We start from the raw sequence: 22,537 nt of genomic DNA, 5'->3' as shown, positions 1-22,537 counted from the left end.
GAACCCACCTCTGGCATTGTTTCAGGCTTAGGGCATTGTTTCAGGCTTAAGTCAGGCAGGGCAAGTAAGGCAGCCAAGAGATTAGGAGGCTTCTTGCAGACAGAATGAGGACTCTGGCTATGTCAAAGCCAAGGGGTGAGGGTCCATCACCCCCTTTTTCCATAGCCCCCCAAGTCCTTCCCTGAGGGTCCCTTTCATGACCATGCCTGTCTTAGGTTATCCCTCCTTTGAGGAATCTGACCCGTCATTGGTTAACCAATCATCGCCCCCGGGGCCAAGCAGGGTGAGGTGAAAGGGGGCAGAGGTGGTGCCCCTACAAGGAAGCTAAACTTTGTCTCCTAAATGGATTATGGTCCCAAGGTCTTTTTATTCAGCCTTAGCCACAGGGGACTTACAGCTTCTGAAACCAGGCAGGGCGGTTCCCAACAGTTTCCCTTGCATTAAAGGCCAATTCCCTGGGGTTTTAGCCCAAACTAATTAATATGGCTTGGCTTGTAAAGTCCTTCGTGATTTAGCTGCGGCTACTTCTCCAACTTCATTACAGTATTCACAACTTCATTCGGATTCCAACCACACAGTTCTGGACCCTCTCTCTGGAACATTTCTTCAGAAGACTTCCCTTAAGCCCCTAGACTGGATTAGGAGCCACTCCATGTACTTCCATGGTATACTGTGCTTCCCCTACTTGTAACCTTTATCCCTACATTTTAATTGCTTGTGTGCTCCTCAATTGCCTCCTCTGCAAGCTCTATAAAGCTCCTGTTCCCTGTTGTAGTCCCAGCACATGACGCACAGTAGCTGCTCAGTATATTATGCTGGATTCAGGGACATCAGCCACACAGACCATGCTCTTTCATCTATACCAGGGGTATCAAACTCATTTTCACTGAATGTAGAGCTCCTTGCCCCTAGTTTGGGAGTAGTTACATTTATAAAGTCCTAAAATTACATTTGGCCCCCAGTGAAAATGAGTTTGATGCCCCTAATCTATACCATTCTGTTGCACACCCCCAAACCTGGATCACCTTACGGTCTGCTTGGAGTCAGGTGTGCTTTAAATTTTCTCAGCACTTTTGTTATTTGCCACAACTTCAGATACCCAAATTCACCAGTTACATTATAATTTTAATAATTTCACTCTTGGAAAATAACCTTGTGGTAATTACCCAAAGTCTCTATATACTTAACTTCAGTCACCACCTGTCGTGAGGATTCAAAGAAGTCACACTTGTAAATGAGCTCAGCCTTGGAGCCGACATTTATTAGGTGCTTAATACCTATTGGTTCTCTTCTCGATTTTTTATACAATTCATTTGTTACCACCTACATCCAGCACTTTTTAAAAATAAAATGCCTTATGTTCTTATAGTAATTTACAGTTTGCAAAGTGTTTTCCAATTTCCATGACACTGTCTTTTTTAAAAAGATTTTATTTATTTATCTTTAGAGGAGAAGGGAAAGAGAGGGAGAGAAATATCAATGTATGGTTGCCTCTCATTTATCCCCTGCTGGGAACTGGCCTGCAACCCAGTCATGTGCTCTGACTGGGAATCGAACTGCGATCTTTTGGTTCACAGGCCCACACTCAGTCCACTGAGCTACACCACCCAGGCCTCACAACACTGTTTCTTATCCTTTAAAACAGTTCCGTCCAATGTATAACATTATTATGCCCATTTTAAAGATGAGAAATCTGAGGTCCAAAAAGTTCATTCAGTTCACTTCTGGTCAGTAAATCATTGTCATACAAAGGATTCTTTTAATACACATCTCCAGTGATTTTTCTCCCCATCACACCCACTCTATATTCTATTGCCAGTGCTTTTTCAGAGAGAAAAGGAATAATGGCAAGATTGGGAGTGAGAATCAGAGACCATGGGTCTGAATCCAGAATACAATTACAGTCACCAGGTCCCAAGAATGGGGAGCCAGGGATGCCATCTCAACCCTGTTCCTAGAATCAATTCCATTCCCCCTCTAGCTGGAACTTAGAAGAGCCAAAGTAGTCCTCTAATAATTAGGATTTTGATTGCCTTTGATTGCCTCCTTGCCTAAAGGAGGAGGAAATTTTTTTTTCCATGGCCACAGAAAGCCTTCCAGAGGTCAAGCACTTTGGACTGGAGAGACAAAAGCCTGTTGGGTAGTTCTCAACCCTGAGTCATCAGGGGGAATTTGCAACACAATAACAATAACAACAACAACAACAACAAACACCCATGCCCAGGTCCACTGTGAGGGAGGTTTTGATTTAATTGGTTTAGGGTGGGGCCCAGGCATCAGTATTTTTTAGACGCTCTGAGTTTGATCCCATTGCACAGCCAGGGCTGAGAAATCACTGGTGGGTAGTGCATAGATGGCTGGGGAGTGGCAGATCAAATATTCAACTTAACCTCTACTCTCGTCACCTACTCCAGAGACCCGTGAGGGAGAAAGATAGAAATGAAAGGTAGAAATTGAGAAAATGCGGGATAAATTCAGGGACGCTCATTCCAGGGAAATGGCAGTCTCCACTGTGGATTCAGGAAAAGAATCGCTGAGAAAGATTTTTTCGAACCAAGCCTTAACCAGCAAAGTTAGGTCGCAGCCAACTTTTGACACGTGCATTAATCATGGGTTGAGTTCTGTGAGGTCTGGTTATTTAACCTTGTTTTACACTGTTGAGACAACCTAGGTCCAAAGGCAACTCGCACAAGTGGGGTGTCCTCCAAATGGAGGTTGAACCTGGAGGGACGCAGCAATCGGTTTGTTCAACCGGAAGCCTTGAACCTAGGTCTACAGGCCGCCCGCCTTCGGTGAATTCCAGCCTTGCGGTTTGTAGAAACCCCAGGCCTGGACTGAGGGGGCGTGACTGCACTGACCCCGCCCCCGACTGATGGGACATCTTTTCTGCCTGAAGGGCGTAGAAGCCTCACCCCCCAGCTCCGGAAGTGAGCCCAAGAAAATTCACTAGACCCAGGGCGATGGCGCTGCTCTTACGTCACTTCCGCGTGCCAAACGTCACTTTCAGGCGCGTACGGCGGCGCGGCGGTTTGCTATTGGTGTTCGGACTCCGTGGTCCTTCGTGAGCCATGGAGAGTGACTTTTATCTACGTTACTATGTGGGTCACAAGGGCAAGTTCGGCCACGAATTCCTGGAATTCGAGTTCCGACCAGATGGTGAGAGCGATCCTTCCCCCGCCCCGGGAGTGAGGACTAGGCCTGGGGATGGGCGCCGGGAGGCCAGGGGGATCTGGAATGTGCGGGGGTCTAGTGGAGGAAGGAACGGATCTGGAAGGGAAACTCTTATGTTCGCCCCACTGGTTCTCCTTGTCCAGGTGCAGGGTCTTCTGCTTAGTGACATTTTTTTAACCAGAATGCTTCAACTAACATTGAACACCCGCTTTGTACCAAGCTCTGTTCCACAAACAGATGCAGGAGTTCTAGGGCTAGGAGAGAAATCAGTTAAAAAAAAAAAAAATTCCAGGTAGTGATGAGTAGTCAGAAAATAAAACAAAATGATGGAATAATTACTGGTGCGCTGACTTTAAATAGGGTGGCCATTAGAGAGCTCTCTGAAAGGGGGATATTGAACCGAATCTGGTTTGGCAAGAAGGAACCAGCCTTATGAAGCTCAAAAAGAGAATTTAGTGAGGTAGTAATAAGTGTCAGGGCTGTAGGGCCAGGATGAGCCAGGCGTATTTCAGGTGGTCAATGTGGTTGAGTAGTAGTGAGCTCTGGGGAGAATAGTAAGAGGTAATGTGGGATAGGAGGCAGTGGTCACAACACGTAGGTCTTTATAGGCCATGGTAAACAGTTTAGTTTTTATTCTAAGTGCAGCCGGAAGCAATTGAAAAGTTTTAAGCAGATAAGAGATGTGATCTGTTCTTGCAAAAATATTCTAATTATTTTGGGTACAGAATGAGCAAAAGTGGAAACAGGGCTACTTATTAGGAGACAGTTAACAATAGCCCAGACAAAAGGGATGTTGGTTGGGACTAGGGTGGTTGTAAATATGGAGAGAAGGGTTTAGGAGAACCAGTATGACTTTGTTAGTTACAGGATTTGGGGTGGGGGGGCACAGTGGTGAAGGAAAAGGAAAAAGATGACAGAAAATTCCCACAAAATGGGGGCATAAAGACGAATCTGAGAAGCCACATTTGTAAAGGAAATAGATTTGTAAGCAGTGACAAGATACTGTAAACAGTACCTAATACACTGTGGTAGAAAAGAAACAAAAGGGATTCTGGGGGCATGAAGGAACACACCTAATCTAGCCTGAGGGTTCAGAGGAGGCTTCCTGCATAAAATGAGGGAAGGGGATGTCAGTGTTTAGTAACTGTAGGTGTTATTTAGTTAGATGAGAATTAAGGCATTTTGGGCCCTGGTGGTGTTGCTCAGTGGACTGAGCACAGGCCTGTGAAGCAGAGGGTCCCTGGTTTGATTCCCAGTCCTGGCGCATGCCTGGTTTGCTGGCTGGGTCCCCAGTGGGGGACACATGAGAGGCAACCACACATTGATGTTTCTCTCCCAGTCTTTCTCTTTCCCTTCCCTTCTCTCTGAAAATAAATAAATAATAATTTTAAAAAAAAGGCATTTTGGACAGCATTAATGGCAAAGAGGCTGAAAAACAAGAGGTACCTGGGATGTTTCAGGCAGAAACCAAGTAATGTGATTGAGTCCTACTAGGTGAGAGAGGGATGTTACAGGAGTGAGCCTGGCAAGGACGGCAGGGGCTCAGCTTAGCAGGATGTGGTGTTGAATTTGCATTTTATCAAGAAGGCAGTGGGAAGCCATTGTCAGTATCAGAGTATTAGAGTATCCTAATCAGATTATTCCTACAGTCATTGCATCAGAGCCTAATCAGATCTGTTCCTACATCAGGTTGCCCACTGTGTGGAGAATAAACTGGAAAAAAAAAAAGACACTTGAGGCAGACAGAGGGTGCAGTGAGGCATCAATTAATTTGGCTCTTTTATCTTCTCCTTTGTGCCCACCATACACCCAAATTAGCCTGTTGAATGCACATATGTGCAAAGGACCTCGTATACCAAGTGTGCTAAATTATAAAACCACTACTTTTCCATCACAGGGATAGGTCTGAATGTTGCACAGTCACATGGTAATATATGTAAACAGCATTTTATAGTTTTCAAAAGGCTTTTATGATTCATTCGAGACTCAGGAGACCCTGTGTGCAGGTAAGTTACTGTTTATTATCCTTTTTTCAGCTGAAGACATTAACCTGCAGAGATCTGATTTTCAGAGTCACAAAAATAACCTGCCTGTCTTCTTTTATATACCTGAGCCACCTTTTGCAAGAACTGTAATGTAGCATTGGCTGTATTTTTGGCTGTGAGGCTATTTAATAACCTAAAGTGAAGAACTGAAGAAAATGTATTGTTAAAACACTAAAGGTGTAAATATTAAATATGTTAGACACTTGAAGGGAAAGTTAGGATACATTTTAAGCAACAACTGATGGTCTTAGTAGGCTAATGATGGTTTATTCATATGTTTTTATTATAGTGAATTTGTTTTTTGCCCCTCTCAGGGAAATTGCGATACGCCAACAACAGCAATTATAAAAATGATGTCATGATCAGAAAAGAGGTAATGAGTATTCTGTTCACCACGGTTTAGCCTTTTGTCTTTTTTTGTCCTTTCTGGGAGTAGTATTGAAAGACAAAGGGTAGGAAAGTGTACACATGTCTCTAGAAAGCTTCTCAAGTTTTTCTCAAATCTTTTAGTTTGTGTTTTCTTTCCCAACACTGAATCAGTTATTAGTAAGCATTTGAAGTCTTACAAATCTTGATTTTAACCCTGAATCTTCTGCTTACCAACCATGTGACCTTGGGCAAGTTCATGGATGAACTTGATAAACTTAGTTTCTTCATCTGCCAAAACAAAGAATTAATGAGAGCTACTACCCCCCACTCCAAGTGTTTGGTGTGTTCCATGGCACATGGCACTCAGTAGAGTTCTTTAATTTGCATTGAGTGGGAAAACAGTTAACATTATTGAATGCATGTTAGAGAGCCTGGCATGGCACTAAATATTTTACACACATGATGTTATTTAACCCTGATCAGAAGCCTGTGTGATGGGTGGTATTAGATGCCCTTTACAGTTAAGACTGTGAAGGCCCAGATATTAATTCTGGGACTTGTTCAAAGTCACCCCTGCGAGTAAGAGATAGCGTAGGAATTCAAACCTGTGCCTGCCTCTCTCAATTTCATGTGTTCCATTTTGGTGTGATTTCTACCGCATCATTAAATCCTCATCAAAAACTACACTTATAACTGGTTTGTCAACATTTGAAAATATCTTAACAGTCTATATATTTTCATACTATTATATTTAATTAGCAGTCACTTTTATGTTTACCAACACGTTAGCTCCCTCATATACCATCCAACCACATACACACATTTTTTAAGTAAACTAATATGCAAAGTGCCTTTAAAAGGCATGTCTCTCCCCTTGAGAAGCATGTCGTCTGGTTTAGAATAACCAGGGTTACTCCCAGGTCTTTTGTTTTAGGTTTAGGTGTGAATTGGTCTGTAGGCAGGGAGAGGGTCCATGTGAACAGTATGTGCCAAGAAGCAGACACAGCCGTAGGGGACTGAGGTGTAGTCATTGGGCACCTCTGACCCTTCCATGTGAAGTCCCATTTGCACAGGTGTCCAAAATAAGTTTTTAGGAACAGTCTTTTGTGTCTTTAATCACTATTTGAGGCAAAACACTGCTTAGGAATACAATTTAAATTTCTGGTTTTTAACCCGTGTTCAGGCTTACGTACATAAAAGTGTGATGGAGGAACTGAAGAGAATAATTGATGACAGTGAAATTACCAAAGAGGATGATGCTCTGTGGCCTCCTCCTGACCGAGTGGGCCGGCAGGTGAGTATTTGAACCACTAGCCAGAGTGCAGAAATCTTACAACTAGGATAAGGCGACTGCCCTGCATATGACATTGGATCCGCTTGTGGTGTGTGTATGGGCTCACATATATTTTGTAGCCCTACACAAGGCAGATTGCCTCCTTCATTTAAAGAAGTAATAATCCCATAGGGAAGGAACAGAGCGAGAAGTGCTGCTGACTACCTAGAGCCCAGTCTTGAATTTCTCATGACACCCCTCTCCCCTTCTTAGAGTTTTTGCGGCCCACCTTACCTAATGAGTATCTGCTATAGACAGAGCCCTGTGAGGACACAAAGATACATAGAGCATAGTTATTGCAACCGTCTGATGGAAGGAAAATCATGCAAGCAACTAAGTATATGAGAGATCATTTCTTTTAACTTCGCTTTTTTCCCAGTCCAGATTCTAATTAATTTCCTTGTTTCTCTTGTCATGTACAGCCCATTTTTCCATCCTGAAGCCTGGGTAATCTCTTAAAGATTTGTTTATGTGTAGCACGTCCTCAAATAACATCATTTCATTCAGTGTGGCTTCCTTACAATGTTGCTGGGATGCCGTAGAAACTTCACTGTTGTTTCTACCAATTAGCCTGTGGTAAAATTGGTTTCGTTACACCACATTGTTTTGCTTAAAGTCGCAGAACCTATCAACAATGTTAAGTGAGGACTTACTGTATTCCACTGATTTTAAACTCCAGTAGCTTCTTACTGCATTTAAAATAAAATACAAACTCCCACCTTTCGTTCTACCAGTCTCACAAACTCTGGCTGTGTTCAGACCTCACCGGCCTTTCTTCTGTCCTTCAGACATAACCTGTTGTTCATAGCTGAGGACCTTTGTGTTTGCTACATGCTCCCTGGAATATTCTGTCAAGAACTGCCTTTACTATTGAGGGCTTAATATATTACTTCTTCGGTGATATCTGTCCATCAAATCTAAAACACCCATCCCCTCATTAAAAAGAAAAAAATCTGTGTTATCGTCTTGATAGCATTTATATTGTCCAAAATTGTCTCACGTTGCCCAGAAAGATTAGATTCTTTTAAAAAATTTTTTAAAAGATTTTACTTATTTTTGGAGAGAGGGGAAAAGGAGGAAGAGAGGGAGAGATACATCACTGTGTGGTTGCCTCTCTCACACTTCTGTACTGGGGACCTGGCCCACAACCCAGGCATGTGCCCTAACTGGGAATCCAACCCGTGACTCTTTTGTTCACAGGTCTGCACTCAATCCACAGAGCCCCACCAGCCAGGGCAGATTCTTGGTATTTGTAAAACATAGGTTTATACATTTTATTCCACACTGTTGGCAATAAAAACTCATGCAAAACAATTATGTAATTTCTTCCAAATCCCAGATGATGGAGCCTTATGGATACAACTTCCTTTAAAAGTATGAGCTACTCAAGGGCTAAGCCAGTATTTAATTAGCTCTTTGTTTCTAGTACCTAGCACAGTTGCATGCTCAGAGTGAATGTGTCTTTGCTTTTGTGTAGTAGAGTATATGTGACTTGGCAAATGATGAACCCTTCTATGCAATTAATGAAAAATCTAGTTTTTCTTGACTTGGTTTTTTTTATTTTGGGTTTTGTTTTTTTCTTAATGTTTCTAGGAGCTTGAAATCGTCATTGGAGATGAACACATTTCTTTCACAACATCAAAAATTGGCTCCCTTATTGATGTCAATCAATCCAAGTAAGTGTTCATGATCCTTACATCCAGATGTGTCTGTTTGGCAGCAGAGTGACAGGGAACCCCTACTAGACTGGGGCCGTTATGGTAAGACCTTGCACACACACAAGGCAGAAGGGGTCAGCTTTGTCCCTCTCACTGTGAAGTGACTCAGTTATTTTGAGGGCTTGCTCCTAGTGCTTTTGGTGTTTTATGTAATTATTACTAATAAGAGCTTCTCAGGGACACACAGTAATGCCATAGGAGCAGCCAAAGAGAGTAACAGTCTGTCCAGAAGAGGAAAATGAAGTATGTCAATACAAGTGCTTGAGATGATGCTGTGGAGTCACTGACCCTAAACACCGTCCTCAGTGTCGGTCATTCAGACGTCTTTAAGTCTGACTTGGGTGAAACTTGAAATTATTTGGAATACAAATTTCAAAATTCAGATTATCAGTTGGGCAAATTATAAAGTTGAATCATGAATCTGTGCCGCAGAGTCCTTAGAATTTGACAACCTCTTTGGCTCTTGGATTTTGCAGGTGGGAGATTAGATGCAGCTCACTTTTAGTACCTGGTGGGCATAATTGTTCTCCTCTGGACAGTCTCTTTGCTCTTAGCTGCTTCTTCAGCCTCTTGGTCCTAATAAGGACCACTTCTTTTAAAAAAATTTTTTTTTCCGAATACCACTCCCACTGCCCTGCCCTGGCCCTTGCTCTTTCTTCCTCTTCCCGCTATTCCTCACTCTTTCCCTCTCACACCTTCTGTGTGCACACGCTGAGGAAGGCCATGTGAGCACGTGGCGAGTTGGTGGCTGTCTTCGAGCCAGGAAGAGGGCCCTCACCAGAACCCACGCATTCTGGCACCCTGATCTCTAACTTCCAGGCTCTGGAATTGTGAGAAAATAAATTTCTGATGTTCAGCCCAGCCAGTCTTCATTATTTTGTTGTGGCAGCCTGAGCAGAGTAAGGCAGGCACCGCAAGTATCTTTGGGAGACCAGACAACCCACAGTGGCTCTGAACTTTAGATAACCAATAAAAGTATTTTCCAAACTACATTCTGCTAAATACTAGATACAGGGGATATTAATAAGTGTTTCTGAGCAATAAAAAGTATCCTATGGCGAACAAAATCTCTTCTTGAAGATAAATAATTCATAAAAGCATATTAAAAACTTTTTTAGGATTTTATTTTTAGTGAGAGTGGGAGGGAGGGAGACAGAGAGGGAAGGAAACATTGATGTGTGAGAAAAGCATCAATTGGTTGCCTTTCACATGCCACTAACCACGGACCTGGCCCACAACCCAGGCATGTGTCCTGACTAGGAATTGAATTGGCAACCCTTTGGTTTGTAGGCTGGTGCTCAATCCACTGAGCCACACCAGCTAGGACAGGATATATAGTTCTTTAAAAGCACACAAAAAAATATCATTTAGATCAACAATATGTGATTTCAATAAAGTTTTTTTCCCTTAATATAAGCATTTCCCCGTTTTAAAAAAGTTAACATTTTAAATGACCTCATAATATCCCATTTTAATATATAGTATATAACCATTTCCGTCTTTTTGAACATTTTCTCAAAGCTTTAGTTCTGTAAATACCTTTATGATAATATCTTGGTACATAAGCTGGGTTATTAAATGGTATTATCTTGCCAGTTTTTTTCAGCTTTTTAAGTATTTTTTCCCTTTGCATTTTAGGGACCCAGAAGGCTTACGAGTATTTTATTATCTTGTCCAGGACCTGAAGTGTTTGGTCTTCAGTCTTATTGGATTACATTTCAAGATTAAACCAATCTAGACTGAATGTTGGTGTGGACACGAGGGGGGCGGGCAGAGCTGCTTTTTCATTACCATTATTAGGAGATTTTTGTGTATATGAGGCCAATATTTTTTTATAAACTATATATGATTGTGTCTAATAAATATGTAACAAAAGACAATTTAATCATTTTTAAAGATCTGAATGTGTGGATTCTTCTCAATTACTTTTTTAAACTATTTACATCCAGCGTGAAGTACTGCCCCCAAATCTGATTGAATCAGCTCTGTAGATACAACTACCAATTCACAGAAAATAAACGTTAAAAAGTACAGTGGGAGTCCAAACAATATCCAGAGAAAACTTCAGGGCAAGGGATCTGGTTTCTTCAATAAATAAATTGCAAACATAAAGTAGAGATGGAGCAGGAACCTATAGTTTAAAGGAGATTTAAGAGATACATAATGTTTGGATCCCATTTGGATCACGATTCAAAAATTTAAAATTGACATTATGGAAATGTGAACACTAGATACTCGATATTAGTGAAATAGTTATTTTTTAGGTGTGAAATGGTATTAAATCTGTTTTTTTCTGTTCACCTTTATTGAGATACAGTTGAGGTTGGGTTTTAAAAATTGTCTTTTATAGGTACAGCTATTTCAGTGTGGGAGAAAATACTTGTAAGAGGGATAAAATGCCTCGTCTCAGTCAAGTTTTCCAATACATTTTAAGATCAGAGCTTGTCAGGATGGCCGAGTGGTCTAAGGCGCCAGACTCAAGCTTCCGCTTCCCAATACATTTTAAGATCAATACTAACAGCCATTAAGATCTGACACCTAGTGTGTACACATAGTGTGGGAATTTGTTATGCAAGTAGACCTGTAGGAACTTTTTCTTGCCAAATTCCTTAATGAGCCAATTGCTGGTTGAAGAGATCGTTGGCACTGAAAGGAACCGGGCCTGAATAAGTCATTTGGCTGAAGGGAAGTGATTGGGCAAAGCTCCATCCCTCTAGACAGGCCAACTTCGGACAAGATCCTGACTCCTAGGCCAGTGGTCCCGCTGCTCCCAGCATATACATATCGTACTCTGCCTTCAAGGACACCAGGGCAGCAGGTTAAGTGCTGATCTGGGACCTCAGACGTCAGGGTTCCCGACTAAAGGGTACTTGGGGCAACGAGGAAAGTTGGTGTAAAGTAGGTATCAAAAACAGTTGTTCCAAATTTTAAAGAAATGACAGTAAGGAGCTCAGCGCCTGCAAGGTCTCATGTGCCTTGAACAAAAGGGCAGGTAAAAGAGTCAGTAAATGTATAATAAACTAGATGGGAACCCAGAGAAGAGCTAGATGAGTGTCCAGTCTTGGGGGCCACAGTAAGGACGAGTGCACGGGACAACCCTGAAAGGCCCTGAGGGGGAAAGAGGAAGGAGCAGTTTTGAGGGGAAAAAAACGCAGCCCCCAAATTTGTGAAGCTGGGCCTGGTCAGAGAGAAGCGCCCTGATCTAAGAAGCCTCAGAGAGCCGTTGGGTAAGGGCAGGCAGGGCGGTGAAGAGCCAGGAAAGACACTGAGGGGCAGGATGAAGTGTGCTGCGGTAGCCGTAGACTAGCTTGGTGCAGGTACGAGACGTGAGTTCAGAAACTATCTCGAATTACTGCGAAGTCAAAACACCTATTTCCTCCACCTACCGCCAAAAAGAAAAAAAATCCTGCTGCGCGGAAGGACCGGCGCGCAGAGACCCGCCCCCGCGCCGTCCCACGCACGGCTGTGGCCAGCCCCAGGGTACGCAAGCGGCGCACTCCCTTCCCCGTTTACGACAGACCGTAAAGTAGCGACTGCGGAAAGCGCCGGCCTGAGCCAGGCCACTATGGGGGTGAGACGGAGGTGAACCGCTGCTGGGGCAATAGCAGGACAGTAGGGCAGATCTGGGGTGTAGGCGCTCGCGCCCGGAGAGAATGCGGGCAATGGGCTTGCACTGAAAGGAGAAAGGCATCATTCATGCTGCGATGGGCGGGGCTGGAGGGTAGGCGTGGGGATGCGCCTTTAGCGCAGTTGCTCTGACTTTCCCTCTTAGAAAATCGCGCTGCAGCTTAAAGCCACTCTGGAAAACGTCACTAATCTCCGGCCCGTGGGGGAAGACTTCCGGTGGTACCTAAAGGTGAGGGGCGGTTGCGGGGGCGGGGTCCTGCAGAGGAGAGGGCGGAGCACCGAGAAGCTGTGGGCTTTTCGAGGTCCCAGGAGGGGACGCCAGAGGTCTAGCCCCAGAGCAGGATCGGTGTTAACAGGGGCTTACTCTCCCGCATGATTAGAAGTATTTAAACATTAAATGTCCCTCTTTTTTTAATGAGTAGAATTTTATGTTTGATTTTAAAAGTTTATTGGTTGTTTAATTGGCAATGTCTTGGAATTGCTTTTGTAATTTTTGCGTTTAATATTTTGTGGCATGTAAACAAATGCTAAATGAAAGACTACTTGGAGGTATATTGTGATTATTCATTAATCACAGTAAGGAGGCTGATTCACCGGTTTCATTTGTTGATTGGTTTTATTGTGAAATCGTTTGATTTTGTGCATGGCTCCACCCTCACCTCCCACCTCATACTAGTAAATCTGGTGCTACCCAAGTGGCATGGTCTACAGAGGCGCCCCTCTTACCCCAGCAGTTTGAGGCCTTTCATGCTCCCGAATCCCAGAGCTTCTGCTCTGTCCCTCCTAGTCTAAATCACAGCATCCTTCCATAAAAGCCTTTTCTCTTTCAGAAGCCCCCGACCACCTTGAACTCCATATATTTTGAAGCCCAAGTGCCAGGGCTTACTTGGGGAATTGATGTCCTTTGGTTTCAAAAAGTATAGAGTCTAGGGAAGAAGAAAGAGAAACAGAAATAGAGTAACGACAGTGTGATACTTAGACAAAGGACCTACAGGGAGGGCCTGTAGGAACACAGAGGAAGCTCCTAACCTAGCAGGGTGGATGGGGGGCCTCTTGAGACCATTTCTGTTCCACATGAGCCTTGAATTCCCAGCTAGAATGGGCACTTCTCAGAGGAGGTTGGGGACACCCACAGGAGAGGCATCTTGGCCTGTTCCTGCCCAGAGGTAAGTCTGGTTAAGTCCTTGGTGGGGCTGGTTGTAAGGATGAGGTGAGATTGCTGACATGAAGGTAGGTTATGAGCCTGCCTTCTTACCCTTCCCTTAGTGTCTGCCAGCTGAACTCACTACTTTACTAATTCTTTTTTCTCCCCCAAGATGAAATGTGGCAACTGTGGTGAGATTTCAGAGAAGTGGCAATACATTCGACTGATGGTAACTGCTCCCCCCCTTCACTGTACCCACCCCCTACATATACATCTCTAGGCAGGGACTTGGGGAATCTGTGGCCATAACCTTGCTTTTTTGTGTGTGGTTTGGGAGGGCAAGCATTAGTGTGTTAAACAGTGGGAACAACAGGCTTCTTTGGGATGTGAGGTAGAGTTCAAAATCAAGGGGAAGCCCTTAGTTTCAAGAAGCCACCACAGGATTCTTGTCCTAGCAAGTCGTTCACCCTCTGTGGGTCTTGGTGTCTTCAATTGGATAGTAAGTCATGGGACTGAATCTCTTCAGGACCCTGCGTCTCATGTGTGACTGGAGGTTCTGTTTACTCCTTGCTAGGACAGTGTGGCACTGAAGGGAGGCCGTGGCAGCGCTTCCATGGTCCAGAAGTGCAAGCTGTGCGCAAGAGAAAACTCCATTGGTAGGTCAGGCCATGAATACTTAGCTCTGCCAGGCTAGCCCTAGCTTCCTGACACCAGACCAAAAGCAGGCTTGTGTTACCCAAGGTACCTAAGCTTCTGCAGCACTTTTTCCAAGAGCCACATCTGGGGACCAGGGGTAGGGCCAAGGTGTGGACTCAAGTCAGTTTTGTTCTGTTTTTTGTTTCAGAGATTTTGAGCAGCACCATCAGATCTTATAATGTAAGTTGCTTGCTGTGGAGGCAGGCGTGGTGGGATTACATCCAGGCTGGGGGCTACAGTTATAAGTGCTGGCCTGCAGGAGCTCAGGGGACCTCTGACCCAACCTTGCCACTCAGTTTCCATCCTTGGGAGCAGTTACCTTATCAGCATCTTAGAGGGCCTAGTGAGCCTCGTCTGAAATCATGGGTGGGACAGTCCTTTGCATGGTACATCCCATTCTTGATATTGTCCTTGTTATTAGGTAGTTATACATTACTGTACAAGTTAGTCCAAAGGTGAGGGAGGGTGTGCATGCTTTGGGTCTGTGTTTTTAAAGAAAGGCATTTAATTTATATTGATCCAGTCCTTATTTGTTGGATTTATGCCAAATTTTCAGTTTTGTCCTTATGTCAAAGAGAAATCAAATGAGGACTTGCCCTCAAGTAAATCATAACCTAGTGGAAGAGACAGACTAGCAAACAAGATACAAACCAGGGCCAACAGAGAAGTGCCAGGCATATGGCTGGTGTGCAGCAAATGCTTTTACAGTGGATGGCAGTGAATTTGTAGGCATGGTGTGGGGGGTCAGGTAGGCAGGAATTTCCTGGCTATCCCACCCTGCCCATAGGTCCCCCCCCATAAGCAAATCTCATTTCAAAGGCTTTAGGTCAACCCCTGCCTTCACAATGTAGCAGATGGTTAGCGAAAGACTGCAGCTAAGTGTGCTGGGGCTGTTTGGATGATCTGGAGGGTTTGTAGCTTAACATTCATGTTCATATTTGTGCTGCTGCTAATTTTATCTGCCATTTACTGAGCACAGTGTGGGTACTCTGCTGGGCACCTGACCCATGATTCAAGTTCTCCCAATAAACCGGTAGTGGTTTCGTCGGCTCTGTTCGGTAGTCTTAGGCCCAGAGGGGAAGAAGGGCACAGCTTGACTCACACCTAGGGAGGCTGACCCCAGAGTCCACACTCCTTATTCCATAGCATCCATGCCAAAGGTCTCACGGGGAGCAGGTGGCTAAGGCAGGCTTCTTCCAGGATGAGATGAGTTGGTCTCAAGTCCCATTCTAGGCTCACAGGAGCAGTAAGAACCTGCTTGGCAGAAAGGGTAGGGGCAATGGGGTTATCCTGAGGGCCCAGTTGGGCCTACCTCCTCAACGTACTTCCTTTGCAGGCTGAAGACAATGAGAAGTTCAAGACCATAGTAGAGTTTGAGTGCCGGGGCCTTGAACCAGTTGACTTCCAGCCCCAGGTATGTGTGTCTTCCTGGGGAACGTGCATCTTTGGGCAGAGCATCTAGAAGTGCCGGCATAACTTTGCTTCCTGCAGAGGCCATGGACCAGGAATTCTCCTTTCTAAGAGTAGTGATTATTATTATTTATTAATGCCTATTATATGTGGAGCACTGTGCCAGTCACTTATATGTTATTTAACCCTTACAGCGACCCTGTGAAGTTACTCATACCTCAGAGATTTTGCAGCTTGCCCAGAGGGACAGTTAGCAAGCAGTGGAGCTCAAATTTGAGCCCAGGTCTAGGTAACCTCAGGGCCAGTGCTCATCCCACTTCATTGGGGCAGCATTTTCACCTCACATCAAGTCTGTGAGGTAGGCAGAAGAGAGTATTGTCATTCCCATTTCAAAATAAGAAAACTAAGGTCCAGAGAAGGAAGACACACGCTCAGATGACAGATAGTTAGCAAAAGGCTCCAGCTAAGTGGACTGGGCCCACTTGGAGCATCTACAGATGCTGTAGTTTAGATTGCCTTTCACAGTCTGGGGAAGGGTTTACTCTAATCTCCTGCCTTCTGGTCCAGAGCTGTAATTGGAGGAACCACTCTAGTCCCACGGCAGCTGCCAGACTCTGGGAACTCAGGAGTCATTCCAGAACAGCTGACAAAGCTGCATCTCTGTCCTCCCTTCCCAAAGGTGTGAGAAAAGCCAAGTCCCTGACCATGCTCACATGCCAGACCAGTGCCTCCTTTCCCTCAGACTAACTGCTGCCTTCCTGTCCTTGCAGGCTGGGTTTGCTGCTGAGGGTGTGGAATCGGGGACAGTCTTCAGTGACATTAATCTGCAGGAGAAGGTACGGAACTTGGGGGCCTTGCAGGGTACTGTAGAACACCTGGTGGAAATTGCCTTTCTCGTGAACAAGGCTCATCAATGAAAAGCTGACCGCGCTTCTCTGTGCATTTTATTGATGATTTTGGTGTTTAAGGTGGCCCCCAGTGTAATGCCGAGGTTCTGTTTAGTGTTCCACACACAAGAACACTGGGATGTGCTTGCTGGAGAAAATACACATTAGATGAGCTTTGTTCAGGCATGAGTTATAATACTGTTGGCTCTGAGTTCAATTTTGATGAATGAACAGCATACTTAAAAAGTGTTTTTATTTTTTTAAAATGTTTTACTGATTATGCCATTAATTTTCTTATTTCCCCCACTTCATTCCCCTCCACCCTGCACACCTCCCCACCATTCCCCCCCTTTAGTTTATGTCGTGTCTCAAGTTCTTTAGATTCTATATTTCCCATGCTATTCTTGCCCTCCCCCCTATTTTCTACATACTGTCTATGCTACTTATTCTCTATACCTTCTCCCCCTCCCACTCCCCTGTTGGTAACCCTCCATGTGATCTCCATTTCTATGGTTCTGCTCCTGATCTAGCTGTCCTTTCACTGTTCATATTTGCTAACCCTCCATGTGATCTCCATTTCTATGGTTCCGCTCCTGATCTAGCTGTCCTTTCACTGTTCATATTTTTTATCTTCTTTTTTGAAGATAAGTCCCTTTAATATTTCATATAATAAGGGCTTGGTGATGAACTCCTTGAATTTGATCTTATCTGAGAAACACTTTATCTGCCCTTCCATTCTAAGTGAAAGCTTTGCTGGATAGAGCAATCTTGGGTGTAGGTCTTTGCCTTTCATGACTTGGAATACTTCTTTCCAGCCCCTTCTTGCCTGTAAGGTCTCTTTTGAGAAATCCACTGACAGTCTGATGGGAACTCCTTTGTAGGTGACTGTCTCCTTATCTCTTGCTGCTTCTAGAATTCTCTCCTTCATTTTAATTGGCTAATGTAATTATGATGTGCCTTGGTGTGCTCCTTCTTGGGTACAACTTCTTTGGGACTCTGAGCTTCTTGGATTTCCTGGAAGTCTATTTCCTTTGCCAGATTAGGAAAGTTCTTATTATTTGTTCAAATAAGTTTTCCACTTGTGGCTCTTCCTCTTCCCCTTCTGGTACCCCTAATATAATTTGGATGTTGGAATGTTTAAAGATGTCCTGGAGGTTCCTAAGCCTCTCCCCATTTTTTTAAATTCTTGTTTCTTCATTCTCTTCTGTTCGGTCATTTTTTTTCTTCCTTCTGGTCCACTCCCTTGATTTGAGTCCCAGTGTCCTTTCCATCACTATTGGTTTCCTGTGCATTTCCCTTCATTTCAATTAGTTTAGCCTTCATTGTTCCTCTAATTTGTGACTAAAATCAGCCAGTTCTGTGAGCATCCTGATCACCAGTGTTTTGAACTGTGCCTCTGATAGGTTGGCTATTTCTTGGTCACTTAGAGTTATTGGCTCTGGGGCTTTAAGTTCTTGAGCCATAATGTTTTGGTCTGTTCGTGCCTGTTATGTATGAGGGGCAGAGCCCTAGGTGTTCACCAGGGCAGTGCAACCCCTATCTCTGGGTTGTGATGCTGTATGTGGGGGCGGAGTCAAAGAGGGGCAATAGGGGACCCCTCTGCTGCTTCCTGCCACTGGGGCCTGCACGGTCTGTCTCACTGCTTGCTCCTCTGTCTGGTTTGTCTGCGCGTGAATGTGTGACCGCAGTCAGCGTTGTGCCCTCAGTGGGTCCGCCCATTGCTACCCCACACCTGGGATCCGCCCACAGCTGCCTGCACGCCTGGGTTGGGGGATCTTTCCTGCCCGACCCTGCTCCGCCACTGACTCCGCCCCTCTTACCGGTTTGGCTGAAGGGTTCATTGTTGTTGGACTTTCGTATAGTTTAATTTTCTGTGTTTTGGTTACCAAAACTTTGTTGTCTTTAAACTTGGTTGTGCGAGGAGGCACAATGTTTCCACCTACACCTCCATGTTGGCTGGAAGTTAAAAGGTGTTTTTAAAGAGACATACATGAAACAAGGTTAGGTATTGATTGGCTGAAGAACATGTCGTGATTAGATGCTCCTGGGAACTTAACTCTGTATTTTTCCTGGGAACATTGGCTGATCACTAATTCATTGTTTACAGTGACTTTGTAGAGCTTAATTGGCACAAATAACGAGAATCAACTGTATTACTGGATATGGTACTGCTTTGCAGATAAGGAACCTTGTGTTCACGCCTCAAAAGGAGACACAGACTTTATTTGATTTGCATAGCACATAACAATAACTGGAATCTATTGGGCTTACATGCATCCAGCACTATGCTAAATACTTTTATGTGTTAACTCATTTGCTTCTTTCAACAAGTCTTTTGTTGACCCTTAAAAAAAAAAAACAAACAGCACTGAGGACCAGAATGGGTAGGTGATTTCCTCAAATCACAAAGTTAGAAGAGCCAGAATTCAGGCCTGGGCAGCGTGTCTCTGTCCTAGGTCATACGTGTTCCTGAATGTCCAAGTCAGAGCCCGTACCAGGCCTGCTGAGACCCGGTTCTCCACCCACTATCCTGGACTGTCTTAGGAGGCTAACATTGCCACTTTTTTCCCCTGCAGGACTGGACTGACTATGATGAAAAGGCTCAGGAGTCTGTGGGAATTTACGAGGTCGCCCACCAGTTTGTGAAGTGCTGACCCCTCCACTGTCACACTTGCCTCTAAGAGCTGAGAAGGGACAGTGTGCCCCACGCAGCAGAGCCCACTGAGGCTGGTACCCTCATCCCGCATCTCCTGGCAGCTGTCCAAGCCCTCACAGTCTGCATGCTGGGCTCTGTCACAGCATCCCAAACCCCACCAATAAAGCCGTTTGTGCTGTACTCATGCATGAAGGTGGCATCAGGGAGCAGCCACTCCCTCCACAAATAAGAATTCATGTTGGAGGTCTTTTACTGCTCCTGACACCTTCCACAGTGTGGACTCTTATACCTGATCCAGTTTGCAAAATATGAAGAGCACGCAGCTAAGGGCTCTCCAGCTCGCGGGGAATGGGCAGGTTGATCCACAGAACCAAAGGTGCTGAGGCCACTGGTATGAAGCGCAGTCGAGCCTGTGGAAGGATGCCATAAACCCTGCGGCCCTGAGCCAAAACACTGCATTGATTAACCTGGCTCTTCAGAAAATGCAGGCATCTCTGTTAGCTGGTGTCGCTTCGTATTACAGGGCCAGAAGGGACTGCAGAGGTCAGTAATCTAGGCCAGGCATGAATTGCTCTATAAATAAATTCCAGCTGGGTAGTCATTAGATCTTTGTTCATTTGCTGCGATTGGTCTTCCAAGGCGGAAGTCAGTGAAAGTTCTATGCTGTCGCCCTCTATGCCCCCCGTAGCTCCTGGTCCTTGTTTGTTGCCTTTGTGGTCACACTTCTGTGTGCTTCCCCCAGACAGCTCTGTGGAGGTGTGGGGACAGCAGTCATGGGCCTGGTTCCCTGGGTCTGAAGACCCCCCACACAGTGGACAGAGTGGTTGAATGTACGTGCCGTCCCACCAGTGAGTCCACCGTTTGGAGAACCTATTGTAAGAGACCTTATTTCTCCAGTGTTCTTCAGGAGCCTGGAATTTGGAAGCAAAATTAGTATTTCATTTTCTGAATGGCCCACTAGGAGTGGGTCTGCCCACTCCCAGGATGGTTGTGGGGCACTAGGAAGGGGATCCTCCAATTTCAGGAAAAGGTGGCCATTCCAAGAGTGGTGAAGGGGCACCTACCTTATCCCCTCTCCAGTCTGGCAGCTACATCTCGTTTCCTCAGGTTTCATGTTCCTGGTTCCCTGTGGGCCTGCTCTTTTTTGTACCAGACGACAGCATTACTCAGCCCTTCCTCAGCCAGCAGGCCTTCCAGCCCCCTGCCCACTGGGTCGAGTCCCCTTCCCAGCCTGAAAGCAAACAAATGGAAGCAGCTGGCTGGGTTTCTGTACCAGCTGGTATGTGTTAAGCTCGTAAAGACACACTAAAAGGATCTCAAGGTTTTGTTTATATTTTAAATTACCTTCTCATCTTTCAGGAGGTAAAGGAGCCAAAAAAACACTAATTAAAGGGGAAAAAAATAAAGATTATGTCAATAAATGCAGAAGTATTCAGTAAAATGCAGTAACCATTCAAAAGAAACTGAACCACAGGAACCCTTTGCAAACTAAAAACAAAGGAACTTCCCTCACCTCAAAGGGTATCTACAGGAAGCCTAGAATAGGTGAGGTGTTTGAGGTGAGGATGCCCTCGGTCCCAGCTGTGCCGTGCTTGAGGGTACCCCCCCTGTGGGATAAGACAATAAAAAGGGTAAAGGACTGAAAAGGAAGAAACAACTCATTTTTCAGATTAATGTTTTCTATTTAAAAAACCCAAAAGCATGAACAAGTTCTGGATTTAAGATCAATATATAGAAATCAAATGCATTTCAATACACTAGCAACATGCAAAATATAATTTTAAAAAGTACCATTTAAAATAGGGGAAAAAAAATCCTGATCAGTGTGGCTCAGTGGCTTGGGCATTGTCCTGAAAAACAAAAGGTCACTGGTTCAATTCCCAGTCAAGGCACATGCCAGGGTTGCGGGCCAGGTCCTGGATAGGGTGTGAGAGGCAACTGATCGATGTTTCTCCCCCTTTCTCCCTCCCTCCCACCTCTCTAAAAAATTTTTTAGAAAATAATCAGCAACAAAAAATACCTCAGAAATAGAGATCAAAGTCTATCAAAGAAGTTCCTGTCTTCAATAGAAAATTATGAAACTATTGAAAGGTGTTAAAGCCTAAGTAAATGGAGACCTATACTGTTAGTAATGGGTAGGAAGACTTAATATTATAAAGATGATAATTTTCAACAAATGTATTTATATATTCCTGTCAAAATCTCAATTTTTTTAAACGATTCTGAAATCTATGACGTAACACAGGTGGGAGACTGCCTCTGCCCGACACGACACACTCAGAACAGTAGCAGTTAAGGCAGCATGGCGTGGGCACTCCGGTCCAAACAGACCCGTGTACGGACGAAGACTGGTCAGTGACAGCTGGTGTCGTGGACCAGTGGGGAAGTTATTAACTCATCCAAAAAGTGCTGGGGCAATTGCGTTACCCTTCTGCAATAGGATAGAACTGGGCCCCTCCACTCCACACACACAAGTCTGTTCCAAGGTTCACTGTTGTGCTTAGGTACTGCAGTGTGTTTGGGTAGAAGGGCCTTGGGCTCAGTGTCTGACTTACTGCGACCCTTTGGGCAAGTACTTTTCCTCTCAGGACCCTATTTTCTCCATGTAAAAATGAATGCACTTTAGCTCTGACATTGGTCCTCAATGAGGTTAGTCAAAACAGTTCTGGCATGTCTTCTGAGCCTGGCCCCTCAGCAGGAAATCTAGTTCCCTGCCCCACACTTTAGGACAGCAGTCTCTTGTCTAGTAGTAGCAGAAGGCAGAGCTGCTAGAGGTGGGGACAGTGGATGAACATACTTTACCTATATCGCTACAGCTCATTCCATCCCCGTGTTAACAGGAATTACCCTGTCTTACAGAACTCACAGTCTAGAGAGGCAAAATAACTTGTGGTCACAAAGTGAGGACCTGGCAGAATGAGGATGCCAGGAATTCAGGTGTCCCTGATCATCATTCATGAGTGAAAGCAGCGTTGGTTCTGTGTGCGCTGGTAGTCCTTGCACGTCTGATAAAACCACAGAATACAGTGGACCTGGTACCTGCTGGTTACTCATTCACTAATCACCAAGTGAAGAATGGGTGGAGTCGGGTAAGGGGACATGCAGGCGTGTTTACTTGAACTGTATGGAGGACTGAATGAGACAGTGCATTGGAAGTGCTTGGTGACTGGCTCACACCAGAATTCAAATCCCAGCCGTATAGTAACTCACTGGGCAAGGCACTGGGAATGCAGGTAAAATTAAACACCCACAATACCTTTTCCTTCTCAAAAAATAACAACACCCTTCCTTTCATGTTACAGCAGTCTTCTAACAGTAAATTGTTAAAATTCTATGGTCATATCACTCAATGGACAAGTTTCAAGTGCAAAATACACAAAGTGATCACTTCTGCATTAGGCCATAATTAGCATGTAAGATTCAAACTGGTTTAAATAAACACGTACTAATTATAAATCTTCATTTGGCTGGAAGAATAGTA

General features: G+C 44.6%; 2 protein-coding genes across 2 annotated transcripts; both read left to right on the top strand.

Moving 5' to 3' along the window:
- Positions 1-2,996: 2,996 nt before the first annotated feature.
- On the top strand, positions 2,997-10,534 carry MAGOH (mago homolog, exon junction complex subunit). Its single transcript, XM_037161891.2, has 5 exons — positions 2,997-3,156; positions 5,531-5,589; positions 6,769-6,879; positions 8,512-8,594; positions 10,275-10,534. Exons 1-5 carry the CDS (start codon positions 3,069-3,071, stop codon positions 10,372-10,374), a joined length of 441 nt encoding a protein of 146 aa, XP_037017786.1. The 5' UTR covers positions 2,997-3,068; the 3' UTR covers positions 10,375-10,534.
- A 1,566-nt stretch (positions 10,535-12,100) lies between these two features.
- CZIB (CXXC motif containing zinc binding protein) lies at positions 12,101-19,660 on the top strand. Its single transcript, XM_037161872.2, has 8 exons — positions 12,101-12,207; positions 12,409-12,492; positions 13,580-13,636; positions 13,982-14,063; positions 14,252-14,283; positions 15,440-15,517; positions 16,284-16,349; positions 18,977-19,660. The coding sequence occupies exons 1-8, from the start codon at positions 12,202-12,204 to the stop codon at positions 19,052-19,054; spliced, it is 483 nt and encodes a 160-aa protein (XP_037017767.2). The 5' UTR covers positions 12,101-12,201; the 3' UTR covers positions 19,055-19,660.
- The last annotated feature ends 2,877 nt before the right edge of the window (positions 19,661-22,537 follow it).

The sequence above is a fragment of the Artibeus jamaicensis genome, unplaced genomic scaffold (assembly GCF_021234435.1).
Source record: "Artibeus jamaicensis isolate MK-2021 breed Jamaican fruit bat unplaced genomic scaffold, CSHL_Jam_final scaffold_1019, whole genome shotgun sequence".
NCBI classification, from domain to species: Eukaryota; Metazoa; Chordata; class Mammalia; order Chiroptera; family Phyllostomidae; genus Artibeus; species Artibeus jamaicensis.
The sequence above is the reverse complement of the archived record's forward strand: the minus strand, read 5'-3'. Positions and strand labels throughout refer to the sequence as shown.